The sequence below is a fragment of the Oncorhynchus mykiss genome, chromosome 18 (genome assembly GCF_057628025.1).
Source record: "Oncorhynchus mykiss isolate SJ-2025 chromosome 18, ASM5762802v1, whole genome shotgun sequence".
NCBI lineage: Eukaryota > Metazoa > Chordata > Actinopteri > Salmoniformes > Salmonidae > Oncorhynchus > Oncorhynchus mykiss.
In genome coordinates this window covers 60606890-60626114 of record NC_143039.1, presented here as the reverse complement: position 1 = coordinate 60626114, position 19225 = coordinate 60606890, and the positions used below count along the sequence as shown (strand labels likewise).

The window sequence follows — 19225 nt, the reverse complement described above, 5'->3', positions numbered from 1 at the left end:
TCTCAGTCTCTCTTTTTCTCGCCCTCCTGGTTTTGACCCTTGCTTGTCCTGACCCTGAGCCCGCCTGCCTGACCACTCTGCCTGCCCCTGACCCTGAGCCTGCCTGACCACTCTGCCTGCCCCTGACCCTGAGCCTGCCTGACCACTCTACCTGCCCCTGACCCTGAGCCTGCCTGACCACTCTGCCTGCCCCTGACCCTGAGCCTGCCTGACCACTCTGCCTGCCAGTGACCCTGAGCCTGCCTGACCACTCTGCCTGCCCCTGACCCTGAGCCTGCCTGACCACTCTGCCTGCCCCTGACCCTGAGCCTGCCTGACCACTCTGCCTGCCCCTGACACTGAGCCTGCCTGACCACTCTGCCTGCCCCTGGCCCTGAGCCTGCCTGACCACTCTGCCTGCCCCTGACCCTGAGCCTGCCTGACCACTCTGCCTGGCCCTGACACTGAGCCTGCCTGACCACTCTGCCTGCCAGTGACCATGAGCCTGCCTGACCACTCTGCCTGCCCCTGACCCTGAGCCTGCCTGACCACTCTGCCTGCCCCTGACCCTGAGCCTGCCTGACCACTCTGCCTGCCCCTGACACTGAGCCTGCCTGACCACTCTGCCTGCCCCTGACCCTGAGCCTGCCTGACCACTCTGCCTGCCCCTGACCCTGAGCCTGCCTGACCACTCTGCCTGCCCCTGACCCTGAGCCTGCCTGACCACTCTGCCTGCCCCTGACCCCGAGCCTGCCTGACCACTCTGCCTGCCCCTGACACTGAGCCTGCCTGACCACTCTGCCTGCCCCTGACCCTGCCTGACCACTCTGCCTGCCCCTGACCCTGAGCCTGCCTGACCACTCTGCCTGCCCCTGACCCTGAGCCTGCCTGACCACTCTGCCTGCCCCTGACCCTGAGCCTGCCTGACCACTCTGCCTGCCCCTGACACTGAGCCTGCCTGACCACTCTGCCTGCCCCTGACACTGAGCCTGCCTGACCACTCTGCCTGCCCCTGACACTGAGCCTGCCTGACCACTCTGCCTGCCCCTGACCCTGAGCCTGCCTGACCACTCTGCCTGCCCCTGACCCTGAGCCTGCCTGACCACTCTGCCTGCCCCTGACCCTGAGCCTGCCTGACCACTCTGCCTGCCCCTGACACTGAGCCTGCCTGACCACTCTGCCTGCCCCTGACACTGAGCCTGCCTGACCACTCTGCCTGCCCCTGACCCTGAGCCTGCCTGACCACTCTGCCTGCCCCTGACACTGAGCCTGCCTGACCACTCTGCCTGCCCCTGACACTGAGTCTGCCTGACCACTCTGCCTGCCCCTGACCCTGAGCCTGCCTGACCACTCTGCCTGCCCCTGAGCCTGAGCCTGCCTGACCACTCTGCCTGCCCCTGACACTGAGCCTGCCTGACCACTCTGCCTGCCCCTGAGCCTGAGCCTGAGCCTGCCTGACCACTCTGCCTGCCCCTGACCCTGAGCCTGCCTGACCACTCTGCCTGCCCCTGAGCCTGAGCCTGCCTGACCACTCTGCCTGCCCCTGACCCTGAGCCTGCCTGACCACTCTGCCTGCCCCTGACCCTGAGCCTGCCTGACCACTCTGCCTGCCCCTGACACTGAGCCTGCCTGACCACTCTGCCTGCCCCTGACCCTGCCTGACCACTCTGCCTGCCCCTGACCCTGAGCCTGCCTGACCACTCTGCCTGCCCCTGACCCTGAGCCTGCCTGACCACTCTGCCTGCCCCTGACGCTGAGCCTGCCTGACCACTCTGCCTGCCCCTGACACTGAGCCTGCCTGACCACTCTGCCTGCCCCTGACCCTGAGCCTGCCTGACCACTCTGCCTGCCCCTGACCCTGAGCCTGCCTGACCACTCTGCCTGCCCCTGACCCTGAGCCTGCCTGACCACTCTGCCTGCCCCTGACCCTGAGCCTGCCTGACCACTCTGCCTGCCCCTGACATTGAGCCTGCCTGACCACTCTGCCTGCCCCTGACACTGAGCCTGCCTGACCACTCTGCCTGCCCCTGACCCTGAGCCTGCCTGACCACTCTGCCTGCCCCTGACACTGAGCCTGCCTGACCACTCTGCCTGCCCCTGACACTGAGTCTGCCTGACCACTCTGCCTGCCCCTGACCCTGAGCCTGCCTGACCACTCTGCCTGCCCCTGAGCCTGAGCCTGCCTGACCACTCTGCCTGCCCCTGACACTGAGCCTGCCTGACCACTCTGCCTGCCCCTGAGCCTGAGCCTGAGCCTGCCTGACCACTCTGCCTGCCCCTGACCCTGAGCCTGCCTGACCACTCTGCCTGCCCCTGAGCCTGAGCCTGCCTGACCACTCTGCCTGCCCCTGACCCTGAGCCTGCCTGACCACTCTGCCTGCCCCTGACCCTGAGCCTGCCTGACCACTCTGCCTGCCCCTGACACTGAGCCTGCCTGACCACTCTGCCTGCCCCTGACCCTGAGCCTGCCTGACCACTCTGCCTGCCCCTGACCCTGAGCCTGCCTGACCACTCTGCCTGCCCCTGACCCTGAGCCTGCCTGACCACTCTGCCTGCCCCTGACACTGAGCCTGCCTGACCACTCTGCCTGCCCCTGACACTGAGCCTGCCTGACCACTCTGCCTGCCCCTGACACTGAGCCTGCCTGACCACTCTGCCTGCCCCTGACCCTGAGCCTGCCTGACCACTCTGCCTGCCCCTGACCCTGAGCCTGCCTGACCACTCTGCCTGCCCCTGACCCTGAGCCTGCCTGACCACTCTGCCTGCCCCTGACACTGAGCCTGCCTGACCACTCTGCCTGCCCCTGACACTGAGCCTGCCTGACCACTCTGCCTGCCCCTGACCCTGAGCCTGCCTGACCACTCTGCCTGCCCCTGACACTGAGCCTGCCTGACCACTCTGCCTGCCCCTGACACTGAGTCTGCCTGACCACTCTGCCTGCCCCTGACCCTGAGCCTGCCTGACCACTCTGCCTGCCCCTGAGCCTGAGCCTGCCTGACCACTCTGCCTGCCCCTGACACTGAGCCTGCCTGACCACTCTGCCTGCCCCTGAGCCTGAGCCTGAGCCTGCCTGACCACTCTGCCTGCCCCTGACCCTGAGCCTGCCTGACCACTCTGCCTGCCCCTGAGCCTGAGCCTGCCTGACCACTCTGCCTGCCCCTGACCCTGAGCCTGCCTGACCACTCTGCCTGCCCCTGACCCTGAGCCTGCCTGACCACTCTGCCTGCCCCTGACACTGAGCCTGCCTGACCACTCTGCCTGCCCCTGACCCTGCCTGACCACTCTGCCTGCCCCTGACCCTGAGCCTGCCTGACCACTCTGCCTGCCCCTGACCCTGAGCCTGCCTGACCACTCTGCCTGCCCCTGACGCTGAGCCTGCCTGACCACTCTGCCTGCCCCTGACACTGAGCCTGCCTGACCACTCTGCCTGCCCCTGACCCTGAGCCTGCCTGACCACTCTGCCTGCCCCTGACACTGAGCCTGCCTGACCACTCTGTCTGCCCCTGACACTGAGCCTGCCTGACCACTCTGCCTGCCCCTGACCCTGAGCCTGCCTGACCACTCTGCCTGCCCCTGACCCTGAGCCTGCCTGACCACTCTGCCTGCCCCTGACCCTGAGCCTGCCTGACCACTCTGCCTGCCCCTGACACTGAGCCTGCCTGACCACTCTGCCTGCCCCTGACACTGAGCCTGCCTGACCACTCTGCCTGACCCTGAGCCTGCCTGACCACTCTGCCTGCCCCTGAGCCTGAGCCTGCCTGACCACTCTGCCTGCCCCTGACACTGAGCCTGCCTGACCACTCTGCCTGCCCCTGAGCCTGAGCCTGCCTGACCACTCTGCCTGCCCCTGACACTGAGCCTGCCTGACCACTCTGCCTGCCCCTGACACTGAGCCTGCCTGACCACTCTGCCTGCCCCTGACACTGAGCCTGCCTGACCACTCTGCCTGCCCCTGACACTGAGCCTGCCTGACCACTCTGCCTGCCCCTGACACTGAGCCTGCCTGACCACTCTGCCTGCCCCTGAGCCTGAGCCTGCCTGACCACTCTGCCTGCCCCTGACCCTGAGCCTGCCTGACCACTCTGCCTGCCCCTGACCCTGAGCCTGCCTGCCCACTCTGCCTGCCCCTGACACTGAGCCTGCCTGACCACTCTGCCTGCCCCTGAGCCTGAGCCTGCCTGACCACTCTGCCTGCCCCTGAGCCTGAGCCTGCCTGACCACTCTGCCTGCCCCTGACCCTGAGCCTGCCTGACCACTCTGCCTGCCCCTGACCCTGAGCCTGCCTGACCACTCTGCCTGCCCCTGACACTGAGCCTGCCTGACCACTCTGCCTGCCCCTGACACTGAGCCTGCCTGACCACTCTGCCTGCCCCTGACCCTGAGCCTGCCTGACCACTCTGCCTGCCCCTGACCCTGAGCCTGCCTGACCACTCTGCCTGCCCCTGACCCTGAGCCTGCCTGACCACTCTGCCTGCCCCTGACCCTGAGCCTGCCTGACCACTCTGCCTGCCCCTGACACTGAGCCTGCCTGCCGTCCAGTACCTTAGCCCCACCTCTGGATTATTGACCCCTGCCTGCCTTGACCTGTCTAGCCTGCCCCTGTTGGATTATTAAACCATTGTTAATTCGACGTTGTCTACATCTGGTTCTTACCTTCATACCTGATACACACCTGCAGAGATCATCCGTTCACCTACTCTGCATTTCACAAAGACACCGCGGTTGGAACCAAAAACATGGGACTCATTAGACCAAAGGCCAGATTTCCACCGGTCTAATTTCCATTGCTTGTGTTTCTTCTTATTATTGGTGTCCTTTAGTGATTTCTTTGCAGCAATTTGACCATGAAGGCCTGATTCATAGTCTCCTCTGAACAGTTGATGTTGAGATGTGTCAGTTACTTTTACATTTATTTGGGCTGCGATCGGAGGTGCAGTTAACTCTAATAAACGTATCCTCTGCAGCAGAGGTAACTCTGGGTCTTCCTTTCCTGTGGCGGTCCTCATGAGAGCCAGTTAACTCTAATAAATGTATCCTCTGCAGCAGAGGTAACTCTGGGTCTTCCTTTCCTGTGGTGGTCCTCATGAGAGCCAGTTAACTCTAATAAACGTATCCTCTGCAGCAGAGGTAACTCTGGGTCTTCCTTTCCTGTGGCGGTCCTCATGAGAGCCAGTTAACTCTAATAAACGTATCCTCTGCAGCAGAGGTAACTCTGGGTCTTCCTTTCCTGTGGCGGTCCTCATGAGAGCCAGTTAACTCTAATAAACGTATCCTCTGCAGCAGAGGTAACTCTGGGTCTTCCTTTCCTGTGGCGGTCCTCATGAGAGCCAGTTAACTCTAATAAACGTATCCTCTGCAGCAGAGGTAACTCTGGGTCTTCCTTTCCTGTGGCGGTCCTCATGAGAGCCAGTTTACCATAGTGCTTAATGGTTTTTTCAACTGCAATTGAAGAAACTACCAAGTTCTTGACATTTTCTGGATAGACTGACCTTCACGTCTTAAAGTAATGATGGACTGTCATTTCTCTTTGCTTATTTGAGCTGTTCTTGCCATAATATGGACTTGGTATTTTGCAAAATAGGGCTATCTTCTGTATACCACCCCTGCATTGTCACAACACAACTGATTGTCTCAAACGTATTAAGAAGGAAAGAAATTCCACACATTAACTTTTAACTGTTGATTGAAATGCATTCCAGGTACCTCATGAGCTGGTTGAGAAAATGCCAAGAGTGTGCCTAGCTGTCATCTAGGCACAGATGAAGACTCCCAAATACAAATACATTTTGATTTGTTTAACACTTTTTCGGTTACTACATGTTTCCATGTATGTTATTTCATTTTATTTAACCTTTATTTACTAGGCAAGTCAGTTAAGAACAAATTCTTATTTACAATGACGGCTTACCCCGGCCAAACCCTAACCCGGACAACGCTTGGCCAATTGCGTGCCGCCCTACGCGACTCCCAATCACACCCGGTTGTGATACAGCATGGAATCGAACCAGGGTCTGTAGTGACTCTAATATGCAGTGCCTTAGACCGCTGCGCCGCTCGGGAGCCACCCGAATGAGTAGGTAGGTGTGTCCAAACATTTGACTGGCACTGTACATTATCAGCCAAACCTCCTATATATCCTGCTGTATCAGCAGCCGTGAAAGTGGTATGGGACACTACATCTAGAGTGAAAACAGGTTTTTAGACATTTTAGCAAATGTACTAAAAATTAAAAATACCTTATTTACATAAGTGTTCAGACCCTTTGCTATGAGACTCGAAATTGAGCTCAGGTGCATCCTGTTTCCATTGATCATCCTTCAGATGTTTCTACAACTTGTGGTTGATGATTTGGAAAGGCACACACCTGTCTATATAAGGTTCCACAGTTGACAGTGCATGTCAGAGCAAAAACAAGCCATGAGGTCAAAGGAATTGTCCGTAGAGCTCCGAGACAGGATTGTGTCAAGGAAAAGATCTGGAGAAGGGTACCAAAAACGCAGTGGCCTCCATAATTCTTAAATGGAAGATGTTTGGAACCACCAACACTCTTCCTAGAGCTGGCTGCCCGGCCAAACTGAGCAATCGGGGGAGAAGGGCCTTGGTCAGGGAGGTGACAGAGTTCCAGAGTTCCTCTGTGGAGATGGGGGAACCTTCCAGAAGGACAACCATCTCTGCAGCACTCCACCAATCAGGCCTTTATGGTAAAGTGACCAGACGGAAGCCACTCTTCAGTAAAAGGCACGACAGCCCACTTGGAGTTTGCCAAAAGGCACCTAAAGGACTCTTAGACCATGAGAAACTAAATGATCTGATCTGATGAAACCAAGATTGAACTCTTCACCTGAATGCCAAGTGTCATGTCTGGAGGAATCCTGGCACCATCCCTACGGTGAAGCATGGTGGTGGCAGCATTATGCTGTGGGGATGTTTTTCAGTTGCATTGGACTGGGAGACTAGTCAGGATCGAGGGAAAGATGTATGGAGCAAAGTACAGAGAGATCCTTGATGAAAACCTGCTCCAGAGCGCTCAGGATCTCAGACTGGGGCGAAGGTTCACCTTCCAACAGGACAACAACCTTAAGCACACAGCCAAGACAAAGCAGGAGTGGCTTCAGGACAAGTCTCTGAATATCCTGTCGCCCAGCCAGAACCCAATCGAACATCTTGGAGAGACCTGAAAATAGCTGTGCAGCAATACTCCCTATCCAACCTGACAGAGCATGAGAGGATTTGCAGAGAAGAATGGGAGAAACTCCCCAAATACAGTTGTGCCAAGCTTGTAGTGTCAAACCCAAGAAGACTTGAGGCTGTAATCGCTGCTTCATGAAAGTACTGAGTAAAGTGTCTGAATACTTCTGTAAATGTGGCTGTAACATAACAAAGGGTGGAATAAGTCAAGGGGCCTGAATACTTTCTGAAGGCACTGTATATCCTGCTATATCAGCAGCCCTTATAGAGGTATGGGACACTACATCTACAGATGTCGGATCTTTATTTGACACATTCAGTCGCAGGAGTAAAATAATCCTGGAGCAGGAGGATTTGAATATCTGAAGAAATATTTAGAATCACCGCCAGGGGGCAGGCTACAGTTCGAATCTCAGCTCAATGAAATCGTCTTTGGATAGGCTCAAATGCATAAACATCTTGACAGCTTTATGAAATGAAATATTAAAGCCACACAATACATGCATCAAGACATCAAACTGAAAGTAGTGCAGCTGGCACACAACTGCTTAGCAATGGAAATGTCACCTATGTAAGGGCCAACCACACTAAAGGTCACAACTATACTGACAGACCCTAACTATAAAACGTGGGCGAGCATCCACATGGGAGGAAAATATATCATTCTACAGTAGGCCTACATCTGTCAATCAACTGATGGCCGAACTCAACCAGGGAAACACAAACAGTCGCTTTCAACACTTTCCATTATCTGACAATGGATAGCCTACAGAATTCATTGGAATATAATAAAATAACAAGGAGCCTATTGCAACCATCGATGGCACTAGATTATCGCATGCGCTAAATTCACCCACACAGCTCATCTCAATTGCAACCATTGTTGGTCAACTCATTACCTCATTATCGCTCCGGTGTTACCCTAAGTCCTGCTTGCAACCGAAATCCTTCAAGTTTCGTTCGCCCTCTGGTTGGTATTGTCATCGGAACAACTTAGTCCTTTTTGAACAGACTGAGGGCGATTTATCTTTTTAACAAGAATAAAATAAATAAGTTTACCATGGCAACTCTACTGTGGCACTTTGTATGAATGGAAACTAATGTTGGTGTAGCCTACTGTTGTTATTTTATTTGTTTCCTATTTATCTCATCCATTAAATACAACTGTCTTTAAAATAAAAGTGTCTGGTATCGTCATTTCTTATCCAGATCGGGGGTAAACTATCCCTGGACTGTCCATATTTGAAATGTGTAACTAAATCAAGTCAATTGAGGGAATTTTGCGCTTGGCCAATAATCAAAGTCACGCCGGCACGGTAGGCCTATATGTGGTCAATGTGCTCACTGAAGGCAGGGGCTAGAACCCTTAAGATGTCCTCTTTTTTGATAATATATACTGTAGATCTCTAAAATCATGGGTTGCATATTTTGGTTTCAAAATCAGAGTCGGTCTCTTTCATGCGCCATTGTGCTACCTAACTATTCTAAATGTCATCTTGTCTTTACATCTGATATTATAGGCCTGTGTGGGATTCATTTTGAACCACACAGGTTACAGTAGGCTTTAATTTTGGTGTAGCATACTGTACGGCTGCATTTTGGATATATTTGACACTTGTATGTGGTAGTGGAGACCAATATGTCATTTGTGTTATCAAGCGATATAAAACACTGGTTGTTGATGTGTACGGCTGCATTTCAGATACATGTTTGTACATTTGAATGTCGCAGTATTATGACCGACAGTAGCAGTAGGACATTTATTCATATTCTGTCTGGTGCTTTTAGCATCGAGAGCTGGCACTAGTCTGGATGACTTGACCTCCCCTTCATGGAGAGAAGGAGAACTGCGGGTTTTCAATCTCATTTTAATTTCCCGAAGTGCAGGAAACATTTCCGCAAAAAAAGAATGATTAAATAAAGATCCGACATCTGTAGACATAGGATATACATTAGTTGGGTGGTTTGGGAGTGGGACACATCAGTGTAAAACGTTTCCTCACTGATAGTCAAATATCAACATAAAGTATAACATGAAGTCCTACCCTGCTGATGATACACAACAATCCAAACAATCCAGTGCTGTAATTCTATGTGTGTGTGTGTGTGTGTGTGTGTGTGTGTGTGTGTGTGTGTGTGTGTGTGTGTGTGGGTGTGTGTGTGTGTGTGTGTGTGTGTGTGTGTGTGTGTGTGTGTGTGTGTGTGTGTGTGTGTGTGTCTGACTCATACTCTACTACCATTTTACTTTGGTCTCTCTATCAGCTTATAAGGACAAATGACCCAAAAGAGAAACACCCAGTCAGACAGACAGAAAACACTGAGAGACTGTTTTCAGACTAAACCCAACAGGGTCTGCGAAAAGACAAGATGCAAGGCTGTGTGTGTGCGTGTTTTGTGAATCTGTGGGAGTCTGTGTCCCCTGTTGCTGTGTCTACAGTCCTTCACAAGCCACCTTCACCTTAAATTACATAACATTACTGGAAAGAGCCGCAGGATTGTGTGTGTGCTTTCACTGTTTATGTGTGTGTGTGTGCAGTCTAAATTTGTCTCTGTGTTTTGTTTGGTCACCGTGGCAGCCAGATGTGTGAGTGACAGGTGGGAAGGAGGTGCAAAGGTAAGTGTGTGTGTGTGTGTGTGTGTGTGTGTGTGTGTGTGTGTGTGTGTGTGTGTGTGTGTGTGTGTGTGTGTGTGTGTGTGTGTGTGTGTGTGTGTGTGTGTGTGTGTGTGTGTGTGTGTGTGTGTGTGTGTGTGTGTGGTTACCCTTAGGAGTAGTCTGTAGATTATGTAACTATAGCAGAGGGTCTTAATGCAACAGGAACACAATTCGTAGAACGGACATCACTCTAAAATTAAGAGTTGACTAGGGGCTTATCGAATAACGTGTGTGTGTGTGTGTGTGTGTGTGTGTGTGTGTGTGTGTGTGTGTGTGTGTGTGTATGTATGTAAGGAATGAGGTAAAGAAAGGAAGGTGAGGTCTACCTCCTGATTCTGACACCTTCCTGTTGATGATGACTCACGACACACACAACGTGTCACCCTGTTGTGAAAAACCTTCTGAACTGAACATAGTAAACTGAGGTAAACAGGGGGTTTAAGTTCAAAAAGCTAACGTACTGTACATGTCGTTTAAGTGATTTAAACAGTTTACAAAAAAAAGGTTTTTATTTAATTTTTTATTTAATTTAATTTTTTTTAATTTTATTTTATTTGACCAGTTTGCAGTGTTCTCTTATCAGTAAACCTTATCAGAAGAGGAGCACAATGAGATGTGTGCATTGCGTTAAACATACATCTAGTCCATACATACAGTGGATACATCTAGTCCATACATACAGTCCATACATCTAGTCCATACATACAACCCATACATAGAATCCACACATACAGTTCGTACATACAGTCTATACATACAGTGCATACATCTAGTCCATACATAGAATCCATACATACAGTTTGTACATCTAGTCCATACATCTAGTTCATACATACAGTCCATACATCTAATCCATACATCTAGTTCATACATACAATCCATACATCTAATCCATACATCTAGTCCGTACATACAGTCCATACATACAGTCCGTACATCTAGTCCGTACATCAAGTCCATACATCTAGTCCATACATACAGTCTATACATCTAGTCCATACGTAGAGTCCACACATCTAGTCCATTCATACAGTCCATACATCTAGTCCATACATACGGTCTATACGTACGGTCCATACATCTAGGCCATATGTACAGTCCATACACCTAGTCCATTCATACAGTCCATACATCTAGTCCATACATACGGTCTATACGTACGGTCCATACATCTAGTCCATACATCTAGTCCATACATCTGGTCCATACATCTAGTACATACAGTCTATACATCTAGTCCATACATCTGGTCCATACATCTAGTACATACAGTCTATACATCGAGTCCTACATCTAGTCCATACACCTTGTCCATACATCTAGTCTATACATCTAGTCTATTCATCTAGTCCACACATCTAGTCCATACATACCGTCCATAAATCTAGTCCATACATACAATCCATAATCTAGTCCACACATACAGTCCATAAATCTAGTCCATACATCTAGTCCATACATACAGCCCATACACCTAGTCCATACAGTCCATAAATCTAGTCCATACATCTAGTCCATACATAGGGTCCATACGTACGGTCCATACATTTAGTCCATACATCTAGCCCATACATCAGGTCCATACATCTAGTACATACAGTCTATACATCTAGTCCATACATCTAGTCCATACATCTAGTCCATACACCTTGTCCATACATCTAGTCCATACATCAGGTCCATACATCTAGTACATACAGTCTATACATCTAGTCCATACATCTAGTCCATACATCTAGTCCATACACCTTGTCCATACATCTAGTCCATACACCTTGTCTATACATCTAGTCCATACATACAGTCCATACATACAGTCCATACATCTAGTCCATACATCTAGTCCATACATGTAGTCCATACATACAGTCCATACATCTAGTCCATACATACAATCTATACATCTAGTCCATACATACAGTCCATACGTACGGTCCATACATCTAGTCCATACATCTAGTCCATACATACAGTCCATACGTACGGTCCATACATCTAGTCCATACATCTGGTCCATACATCTAGTACATACAGTCTATACATCTAGTCCATACATCTGGTCCATACATCTAGTACATACAGTCTATACATCGAGTCCATACATCTAGTCCATACACCTTGTCCAAACATCTAGTCTATACATCTAGTCTATTCATCTAGTCCATACATACAGTCCAGAAATCTAGTCCATACATCTAGTCCATACATCTAGTCCATACATACAATCTATACATCTAGTCCATACATACAGTCCATACGTACGGTTCATACATCTAGTCCATACATACAGTCCATACATCTAGTCCGTACATACAGTTCATACATCTAGTCCATACATACAGTTCATACATCTAGTCCATACATCTAGTCCGTACATACAGTCTATACAGCTAGTCCATACATCTAGTCCATACACACAGTCTATAAATTTTGTCCATACGTACAGTCCATACATCTAATCTATACATCTAGTCCATACATCTAGTCCATACACCTAGTCCATGCATACAGTCCATACATCTCGTCCATACATACGGTCCATATATCTGAGTGGTAGGCTCCATTACATGATAGCCTGTATTGTACACTAGAACTGGGTGGATATATGACATCACACAATATAAGGGACAGTACATGAGTACTCACACATGCAAGTACATAGACACACACACACAAATACACACTTGAATCAGTCTCTCAAGACAGGGTGTTTCCCTTTCTGATATAAAGAAAATTTCCTACCTGCCTAGCTCTGTTGATAACACCTTAGTCCATAGTCTATATCTAAGTATTTAGTCTGGTGTAAAGCTCTGTATTGGTGTGTTAGTGAGGAAAGTGGTGGATAACAGTCAGTTTACTCAGGGGGAGAGAGGGATGAGAGAGGGAGAGGAGGAATAGGAGATGAACCCACATAAAGATGTAGAGAGAGATAGATGAGTGATAGATGATTGATAAGCTGTGAAACCTAGGAAGAGGGTGTGAACTGGTCAAAGCAGAGAGATAGAAAGAGAGAGAGAGAATTAGACCCAACAAAATCATGAGAAAACAAAAAGAGAATTACTTGACACATTGGAAAGAATTGACAAAAAAACTGAGCAAACTAGAATGCTATTTGATGCTAAACAGAGTACACAGTGGCAGAATACCTGACCACTGTGACTGAACCAAAATTAAGGAAAGCTTTGAATATGTACAGACTCAGTGAGCATAGCCTTGCTATTGAGAAAGGCCGCCGTAGGCAGATCTGGCTCTCAAGAGAAGACAGGCTATGTGCACTTTGCCCACAAAACGAGGTGGAAACTGAGCTGCACTTCCTAACCTCCTGCCAAATGTATGACCATATTAGAGACACATATTTCCCTCAGATTACACAGACCCACAAAGAATTTGAAATCAAATCCAATCCAGCAGCAATATTTGTGACCTGTTGCCACGAGAAAAGGGCAACCAGTGAAGAACAGACACCATTGTAAATACAACCCATATTTATGTTGATTTATTTTCCCTTTTGTACTTTTTGCACATAATTAAAACCCTGTATAGAGACATAATATGACATTTGAATGTCTTTATGTGTAATGTTTACTGTTAATTTTGTATTGTTTATTTCACTTTTGTTGATCGAGAGAGAGAGAGAGAGAGAGAGAGAGAGAGAGAAAGACGTCTCTAGACGTCTCTCTAGACGTCTCTCTCTCTCCCTCTCTCTGGGAGCTGTGTGTCATGTTGCTGTGGAGATAAATGTGTAAATGGAGGTGGCTGTCAGCATGACACCCTGGCTCAGAATTCCCTCCCCCTCTAGAGAAGAACAGAGGAGGCTTTCTCTGCCCTCCCTCCTTCTCTCTCCTTCTTTCCCCTAAATCTTTCTCCTCTGTCGCTTTTTCTTCTCTAAACGTGTGTCTTGTTTCACACACAAAACTGTTTAGCCCAACACGCAGCACACATACATATCTAACACGGCCTGACAGTCCGGATACAGGCCACACCCAGACGCACCTAAAACATGTCAGTGTGTGTGTGTCTTACCCCACGCTGCCCCCGTCCAGCCATCCTCGTGTGCAGGGAGAGAAGGAACACTCCACCACGGCATGACGCAGCTCCTCGGCTGACGCCAGCCGGGCATCATGGGAAGCACACGCATGTTCCGCCTCAGCCAATCCCCCGGAGTCAGACGTGTTTCTCTGGTCCAATAAGAACACACGACCTGGGGAAAGAACACCTTTACAACAGGAACACAGCAGATACCTTGGTAACACTGTCTTTAAAGGTCATTTATGGACTGTTAATCAGTGTAGAAGGTATATTTCAGAATCATATCCAGGCACGTGTTTCCATGATCCGATCCCTAATTGTTTCGTAATTTAGTCTATAGAAATGTATAGAGGCCACACCTCTGATCTTTGCCATTGATCGATTCTGTGATAGAAGAGCCCATAGAGGGCTTTCCTGTTTAGTGGCAAGTGTGCCTTCTATACATCTCTATGGGTATGTGGAAGTGTGGTCTATAACCAGAACTGGCTGCTTGAGAAAAAGATTTTGAATGAAAAGATAGGAAATCTGTAAGATTACAGTATATATAACTAATTAAGCAGCCCGTGTGATAGAGTAGCACTTGTAGACTAGCACAGGAAAGCATTGCCACAGATGAAAGGAGAAACTAGTGAAAAACCTGAGTTAGTAAGTAGACTATCTTCGTTAGAGCACATAGGCTAGCATTGCTCCTTCCGACATGTTTTTTTTTCTTCCCATGAAAGTAACACAAAGCAATATAACTAGTGTTATAAACTGGGTGGTTCTCGCCCTGAATGCTGATTGGCTGACAGCCGCGGTATATCAGACCGTATACCATGGATATGACAAAACATGAATTTTTCTGCTCTAATTACGTTGGTAACTAGTTTATAATAGCAATAAGGCACCTCTGGGGTTTGTGATATATGTCCAGGCACTCCGTGTTACGTCATACATAAAACAGCCCTAAGCCGTGGTATATTGGCCAAATACCACACCACCTCGGGCCTTATTGCTTACATATAACATGTTACTTTCCACACAAAGTAATATTGTAAAGTAACTTTGATTCATTTTCTTCCCCCATCAAGATCTCTCCAAAGTAAAGAGTGATCATAACTACAGTACAGATTCAGGATCATCTTATCTGATTCCATTCCATTGGGAGGCAAACAGCAGGGCTGATCTTGGATCATAATGTACTATATCAGCAGCATATTAGGATTAGTGCCCCCTAGTGACATTATGGAAGGAGGATTCGATATACACACCCTGCATTGACTATCCCTATACAGAGACCATCATCAATCATCATCATCATCAACAGCTTCACTATGACAGTTAGGCTGTCCATGTTCAGATTTCAAAGAAATGTCATAATTAAATAAATAGGGCTACTTTGGCATGACACACAAAACATCTCAAATAAACTTTACAACTAAAATGTATTGAGCTTTTTTCATTTCATAGAGAAATCTTTACATCTTTACATCATTACATTTAATCTTTTAGAATTCATAAGGCCAAAGAAAGCTGTGTGTGTCTGTATGAGCGAGTGCAGATAGACACACAAATCCTTCATATTTCACTGCAGAGAGAGAGAGAGAGAGAGAGAGAGAAACTGACTACCAGCCCAACACCAAGTCAGAATCCTGTTCACAAAGGTTAATCAAAGTAGCGTTCATGCGTAACGTATAAGCTTTTGGTAGCGGAGCTGTTCAATTGTATGCCCCAGTTTTACTTTGAAAACCAGGTTGGAATAGTAGCATATGTTTCTGAATGTTGGTTGAAAAGTTTGTCCTTCAAAGTCCCAGCCTTAAAGGTAGAGGTTCCACTCCCTCTTTGCTGTCCAGTTGGGCGCAAGACCCCAGATGTTGACAGCTCGGCGCCACAGGTAACCACCCGACACCGTTACAATAGGACAGGGTGTCACAATTTATGTAGAAAAACTTACCGTCAGCGTGAACGACAGAAACCACCGTTAGCCAAACCAAGTATCCAAACATGGACAAAGAAACCAGATTTCGGTCAATGCGGCGTGCCATCATTCTCTGCGCGCTCCGATTCGGGTTTTCACCGGTGTTTAAAAAAAATCAAGAGTTTCATGGAAATAAATCTCCTTTGTTGAGTTTGTGAAGCAGGAGAGAGCAGCGGTCCCGTTATTTCCCTCCCGGTGACAGACACAGACTAAGAGTCTGGAGGTGAACTTGTTGACGCAAAACGGTAAAACGGAAAGGAACGGGACGGTTGGTTCGGTTTATCTCCCCAAATAGTGCCTTCGCGAGCAAATAGAGCACCGGCGCGAAAACTCGCGTGTCCCTGTCAGTAAATACGTCACGGCTCCCAACCTGAAGGATGGGCAGTGGCGCGAACTGAGCAACAGCAACGGTCAAGGTTTGAGCAACAGCAACGGTCAAGCAAGCCGGCTGTGCGTTTTTACGCACGAATAGAGAGAGAGAGGGAGGAGGAGGAGAAAACGTTTCTCAGAGGGGGGTGTCTGGTGTGCGTGTCGCAAGGCTATTTGGCATATTTTTTCAATGATTCCATCCTCAAACACTCATGCCCAAAAGTGTGCATGTTTTTGTCCCCACATCCTTAGGAAAACTGTTATTTAACGCTCCCGATAGCCTAACTGTTTCTATATGTTAGCATATAGGCATACTTGTCTTTATATTTACACGTTTCATATCTACAACTTGAAGAAGTAGTTGCAGTATGCCTACACTGTTATGTTATGTTGTGGGGAAATAGTAACCATGACACTGACATCGCCATGTTATTTTCCACCACTGATATCCTCTGGCACTCTGGCCTGTTATAATTGAGGTCCCAGCTCTAGGCCCAGAGCTGTGTGTGTGTGTGTGTCCACTTTTACTGTGAGATAAAGATGGACGGCCATTTCCCTGAGAGACCAGGACCCTGCTCCCAGAGCATTGTCATGGTCTGGGTGGGCATGGAGATAACAAACACACACACACAGTCCCATACAAGCACAGATACTTGTCAAGTTTAAGAAGTACCTAGAATCAAACACCCTGAGCCGAACAAAATGCCTCTAAGCCATACAGAGTGCTGTGAATAGGGGTTTGATATGAGATGGGGTTGTATTCCCCAGTGAAGAGTTTGGGTGTGGGCTGATAATGATATACTTTCAACCAGACTTTAACCTGTTTGTAATTACATTAATTCAACCAGATTTCAAACTGTTTGTAATTACATTATTTCAACCAGAGTTAAATCTTTGGTAATTAAGTTATTTCAACCAGATTGAAAATGTGTCAAAATTATGAGTCTTTAATAGCTCTGGTCTCTCTCTACCAGCTCTCATAGTCACATGTCAGACATTTTGAAGGTTAAGGGTAAGTTCAGGCATTAACTCTAAATGCTTAAGGTTAGGCATTAACTCTGAATGGTTAAGGTAAGGGTTAAGGTTTGGGATAGACTTTAAACAAAAATATCAAAAAACTTGCGATTGCTGGATTCGAACATGCAACCATTGAAATCAGAGGCAGATGGTGAGGGAGGGCTGAGGTCTCTCCTGTTCTCTCTCCACACCTGAATAAAACTGATCTTACTGCTCCCTAGGCGGGAGAAGAGAGAGGGGAGAGGAAAGTGGCAGATGCTTATGTCCATCCTCCATCCCTGTCCACAACTCCCATCCCCGTTCACAACTCCCATCCCCGTTCACAACTCCCATTCCCGTCCAAAACTCCCATTCCCGTCCAAAACTCCCATTCCCGCCCACAACTCTTATCCCTGTCCACAACTCCCATCCCTGTCCACAACCCCCATCCCCGTCCACAACTCCCATCCCTGTCCACAACTCCCATCCTGTCCACAACCCCCATCCCCGTCCACAACTCCCATCCCCGTCCACAACTCCCATCCCTGTCCACAACTCCCATCCCCGTCCACAACTCCCATCCCTGTCCACAACCCCCATCCCCGTCCACAACTCCCATCCTGTCCACAACTCCCATCCCCGTCCACAACTCCCATCCCCGTCCACAACTCCCATCCCCGTCCACAAATCCCATCCCCGTCCACAACTCCCACAACTCACATCCCTGTCCACAACTCCCATCCCCGTCCACAACTCACATCTCTGTCCACAACTCCCATCCCCGTCCACAAATCCCATCCCTGTCCACAACTCCCACAACTCACATCCCTGTCCACAACTCCCATCCCCGTCCACAACTCACATCTCTGTCCACAACTCCCATCCCCGTCCACAACTCCCTAGGAAAATCAAAACCTACTTGAAGGTAACAGTGCTCACTGTTGCCCCTAGTGGCCAGTTTCCACTTCATCTCCCGACATCCTCAGACATGGATGGATGTTGAATACTGACTTGTGTCATGGGTGACCTGGCTTCCCTCTCTACCTCTCCTGCTGTGAGGAGAGGGAGAGGCAGGGAAGGAGTGAGAGAGGGGAAGGAGGGGCTGAGGTCTCTCCTGTTCTCTCTCCACACCTGAAGAAAACTGATCTTGCCCCTCCCTAGGGGGGAGAAGAGAGGGGTGGGGAGTAGGGAAGACAAATCTCTCTGAAATGTCTCATTGTCCTGAGAAATCACACCTATTCATCTCTCTCTCCCTCTCCCAGTTTCTCGTCCTTTCTCGTCCTCTCCCACACAATGTGGAGAGAAGGGAGGAGGTTAGTAAAAATTGTTACATTAAAACGTATTCCCTCCTGTCTCTCCAGTCAAATTCAAGTTTCTTTCTCTCTTACCTTTCTCTCTTGTCCTCTCTGATACCTGTCTCTGTGCTATTCCCCACTTTTTCTCTTACTCTCCATCTTTCTATTCCGTTCTATCTCCCTTTCACGCGTTTTCTGTTTGCCACCCATGGGACATTCTCTGAGGTCAGAGGTTAGATGAAGTGGGAGATAGGGAGGGAGTGGGAGAGAAGATTTACCACACTCAGAAGGGGACCCTCTGACACACACCTGGGCTATTTATGGAGAAAAAAGTGTTTGATGGAAAAGAGAGGGATGAGTGAGAGGTAGCATGGAGGAGAGAGACAATGATTCACACCTGTTATTTGTCAAAAAGAGAGAGGGAGGGAGAGAAGGGGGAGGGAGAATGAGATGAGTGAGAAATAGCAGGGAGTAGAGAGACAATGATTCACACCTGTGCTATCTGACAGAGGAGGGTGAGAATTATATTGCATGTGTCCAGGGGCCAATACAGGACTGTTCCTATACCACAGCTATGTATATTAGTCTGAGACTCAGGCAGAGTTGCTGACCTTACAGGTCTCCTGAGCAGGCCTGGTGATTGGATGTGGGATTTCAGGGTGTGGCTCTAGCCTGGGCAGTGCAAGTTTGTGTATGCGTGTATTTGTGTGTGCGTGTGTGAGCATATATGTGTGTGTGTGTGTGAACAAGCCACACAAT

At 49.0% G+C, this 19225-nt stretch overlaps 1 protein-coding gene across 1 annotated transcript in view; it reads right to left on the bottom strand.

The window, feature by feature from the left end:
* susd5 (sushi domain containing 5) overlaps positions 1–16236 on the bottom strand; it is a 28327-nt gene extending 12091 nt beyond the window's left edge. The window contains exons 1-2 of the mRNA XM_090208987.1: positions 15783–16236; positions 13844–14021 (exon numbers count right to left, since the gene is read on the bottom strand). Of these exons, the coding sequence (XP_090065113.1) occupies positions 13844–14021; positions 15783–15876 (272 nt within the window). The 5' untranslated portion in view covers positions 15877–16236. The remainder of the gene's footprint in view (positions 1–13843; positions 14022–15782) is intronic.
* Between the last annotated feature and the right edge of the window lie 2989 nt (positions 16237–19225).